The 3766-nt window shown below is 40.5% G+C and overlaps 1 protein-coding gene across 2 annotated transcripts; it reads left to right on the top strand.

The window, feature by feature from the left end:
• The first annotated feature begins 500 nt into the window (after window positions 1-500).
• Window positions 501-3127, top strand: mibp2 (muscle-specific beta 1 integrin binding protein 2). Of its 2 annotated transcripts, XM_030131139.1 has the most exons (8): window positions 502-778; window positions 1307-1397; window positions 1615-1663; window positions 2051-2237; window positions 2326-2397; window positions 2493-2599; window positions 2691-2785; window positions 2870-3127. In XM_030131139.1, exons 1-7 carry the CDS (start codon window positions 753-755, stop codon window positions 2774-2776), a joined length of 618 nt encoding a protein of 205 aa, XP_029986999.1. In that variant the 5' UTR covers window positions 502-752; the 3' UTR covers window positions 2777-2785; window positions 2870-3127. The 2 variants fall into 2 exon arrangements, with proteins under 2 accessions (XP_029987000.1, XP_029986999.1); XM_030131140.1 differs by lacking the exon at window positions 1615-1663 and having other exon boundaries at window positions 501-778.
• The last annotated feature ends 639 nt before the right edge of the window (window positions 3128-3766 follow it).

The raw sequence follows: 3766 nt of genomic DNA, 5'->3' as shown, positions 1-3766 counted from the left end.
AATTTATTTTTTTTTTTTTTTCTCACATCAAACTGAGAAGAAAATATGGAGTCATTATTTTTTGTAGGTTTTTATGTTATTATTTGACTGTAGATCATATTGTTCTGTATGTGGAACCTGGACTAAAATCAGTTCAACAGCCTTGACTGGAATTTTTACACTTTTTAAATTAATCCCATTGGCTGCATGTTTGAGACCCCTGACTTATAGTATTATTCAGTGAAAAGTGTACCTGTAGATAAGCCTTTACTCACATTTATTCAGTTAATGTATGTAGATGTGTTTTAAAAATAACTCTCATGGTATAGAAAAACGAGTTTTTTTTGTTTTTTTTTTACATCCTCTCCCTAAAATGTAGATTACATCATGGCTGAAAGGCGGAGTGTGAGGAAGGAAGCAGAGTGGGCGGGATTGCGGTAACACTCCGTTGTGATTGGCTGCTTGTACATGTACCACGAGACGCAAAGTGTTTAAATAGCCAATCAGGGGTCCGTTTTATCGTATGTCTAGTAGTAGCCGCGCGCTCCCGGGTCTCTCTGGTGGAAGTCCGTGTTCGAGTGACACCTCGTCTCTGCTCTTACCTTCCCTTAAACCAAGTACCATGGAGGAAATAAGTAGTTGACGTTTCCTGCTGCAACCTTCTCTTTTAAGTTTTCTTCCCGTCTGATCACTGAGTCACTGAATTCGCTTTTTTGACGTTTTCATCTTCTGACGACTTTTGTTAACGAGCTCTCGCGCACCCCCACGGAAACATGAAGTACATCATCGGCATCGGCGGGTGAGTGTTAGCCGGATGAATGAGCTAAGCTAGCTGCTAACTTAGCTTCATGCTAGGCCCCGACACACGTGGGGAGGGCGGTCATGACATCCGCTTTTTTAGTCTGCCCTCCTCTTGGGCTGCTGTCGATGTCTATTTGTTCTCTCAAATCTCTACGTGTCCATTTTATAATTGAAGCATGTGTTTAAGCATCTTTGTTATTTACACGGCGGTACGACGAAGCTAGCGGCTATTGGAGTGCAATAGGAAAGTACCGCATGACCCACCCTTGTTAGCATCCTGTAGGAGTGTAAGAACGACAAAAAGCTACTTAAACACGTGTATGTAGCCCGTGTTAACGGCTGTGATTGTGACTGTTGTTGGGTGATTTTGTACAGATGGTAAATGTAAATAAACAAATGGCTTGACCACGTAAATGCCAAACCTAGCCACCTGATACAGTTTTAATACAAAGTCTAATCACTGACTTTGCAGCTTTCCAACTTGTGATCTGAGTAATCCTGACCTATATACTGTTTTTCCTTGCAGCGTAACCAACGGAGGGAAAACCACCCTCACTAACAGACTGATAAAGAACCTGCCCAACTGTTGTGTTGTCCATCAGGATGACTTCTTCAAGGTGAGTCCCCATAGCCACTGCAGAAGTATAGCTGTAAATTTAAGAAGGGTTACTCTCAGTAACGCAGGTTAGCGGGGTGCAACACATTGATGTTTGTGTTATTAGATATATATTTATATATCTATACTAAGCAAGTGTGTAAGAGCACCATCAGAGCCTTCCATGTAGCCACTCTAGTGGAATGTACCTGGGTACATCTCATCCATGTATGTTTCAGCCCCAAGATCAGATTGAAGTTGATGAAGATGGCTTTAAGCAGTACGATGGTAAGCATGGGTTTTCAATGGAAGGGTATGTGTGTGTGTGGCTGGGTGATCAAGACAAATAGTGACCCATATGTCCTATGTCTTTATTTACATTCTTGGTTAAAGTACTGCCATATATTTCAGTATATTGTTGTTTTACCTAATTTTGCTTATGTATATTTTGATTAAGCCTTTTATTATTATTATAATAGTTGTTTTGATTTACATTTATTGAGACTCCCAGCTCTGTGTGTTCAGTGCTGCAGTGTGGTGACTGTTGTAATCTGCATGTTATGTGTATATAACTTGACTTGAATGCCAAACATGTTTCTCATTTATATTTTTTACAATTTTCTACACTTTTCCTACTCTCCCTCCCCTCCACTTTTTTTTGTTAACCTCCATCAGTCATCACAGCTTTGGACATGGATGCGATGATGAGTACCATTTATGCGTGGTTGGAGAACCCGGTGAAGTTTGAGAAGTCACATGGCGTTAATAACACCCTGGATAATGAGATCCTTCCACAGTCTGACCAAAAGGAGGAGGAAACCCACATTCTTATTGTGGAAGGATTCCTGCTTTACACCTATGGGTAAGAACGGCTACTAATTACAGTACATTTGAGACTACATTACAGTAGAAATGGGGCTGGATTATTTATTTGCCGTTACTACTTGCAGACCTTTGATCGACGTGTTGAACCAGCGTTACTTCATTTCCATCCCATATGAAGAATGCAAAAAGAGGAGGTGGTAAGTGCTTCAGGAATCCTGTCATTCTCAACATGTGCTTGTCGCCTGGTGTGATGTCTTATCACTCATGTTGTTGGTATGTTTTCCTCTTGTAGCTCCAGGAACTACGCGGTGCCAGATCCCCCCGGCCTGTTTGATGGCCACGTCTGGCCCATGTACCTGAAACACAAAAACATCATGGAGGGATCTGGAGTTGATGTCGGTTAGTACTTTCTTTTTTTTGTTTATGCATTGATCCCTTCTCGTTTACAAATGAGTTGTTTTATTAACTCTGTGTATATTTGTTACTACAGTGCAGCTAGATGGAACCAAGTCAAAGGAACAGCTGTTCAACTTTGTCTATGGCAACATCCTCAATAACATCCAGAAATCTCTTTAACAAACAAAGGTACAAATATAATCTGAAATCATGGTGAATGTTCTCCCACTGTTTACATGCAACTTCTTCATAAAGCCTTTTTCTGTGTTCCAGGTCTTGTGATCGGCTAAAAGAGCATATACACCGCCTGCAAGAAAAAGACCGCCTTGCCTTAAGTTTTTACCTGGCAGCTCATTTAGCTGACTGCTACGATTTTTTTGTAAATGTTTAACAAACGGCATAAAATGCTGACATTTTTATATCGACCATATTTATTGCTATGTTTCAGCCTACACTCCGAGAGAGTTGATGGATTTGTTGAGAGGATGCTTACACTTGGTTGCATTTGTCAATAAATGATCCTCATGTGGACTCGGTGTTCTTGTGATTATTTTAGGAAGTCCAGCTTGTACACACTGGAAGCAAAGTCATGACCTACGCAATGTAACTGCTCACAACAGGCAAAACACAGCACATTTAGCCTAGTGGCGCTTTATCTGCGCACTGGCCGCGTTGGGTACACTTAGTACACTCGTGCACTATCTGGCCCCAGGCGACAGTTGGTGTGTGCGATAAGTGAACTTGAACCTCGTGATCAGTTTCAAATGAAACACTTATCTAAATTCAGACACACTTGTGTTTACATTTTTGTGAGTTCCAATTAAATGTAGATAGTGAGTTCATACAGTTTGTGCAACATATGATTTAAGTTGCGATGTTAGGTTTTTAAACCCATGTGCTGAATTTCAGAGTTGTATAACCTCCTCAGACCCAGCCATGGGTTTTCTGACCACATTTGTGGACAAGAGCTTCACAACTTTACACAAAAAAAACTGTCCACCACAAAGGACATTCCAAAAAATTTTAAAAACTGCATCTGGAAAAAACTGTTGCATCATGATGTTTCCATTATAGGCACTTATTTAATAATTTTTTTAAAAAAGCTTGTCCGTTGCTGACATTTCCTGGGTCTTAGGAGGCTAATGAAGAAAAATAAATGCATAGTGTCCA

The sequence above is a fragment of the Sphaeramia orbicularis genome, chromosome 3, assembly GCF_902148855.1.
Source record: "Sphaeramia orbicularis chromosome 3, fSphaOr1.1, whole genome shotgun sequence".
In the NCBI taxonomy this organism is placed as follows: Eukaryota; Metazoa; Chordata; class Actinopteri; order Kurtiformes; family Apogonidae; genus Sphaeramia; species Sphaeramia orbicularis.
Note: the sequence above shows the minus strand (reverse complement) of the source record. Positions and strands in the feature narration are given on the sequence as shown.

Bases quoted from the DNA above. Each gene is read 5' to 3' on its own strand.
- mibp2 (XM_030131139.1), top strand. From the start codon at position 753: ATGAAGTACATCATCGGCATCGGCGG. The intron at 1,398-1,614 runs GTGAGTCCCCAT...TGTATGTTTCAG, and splicing joins ATCAGGATGACTTCTTCAAG to CCCCAAGATCAGATTGAAGT. The intron at 2,398-2,492 runs GTAAGTGCTTCA...TTCCTCTTGTAG, and splicing joins GAATGCAAAAAGAGGAGGTG to CTCCAGGAACTACGCGGTGC.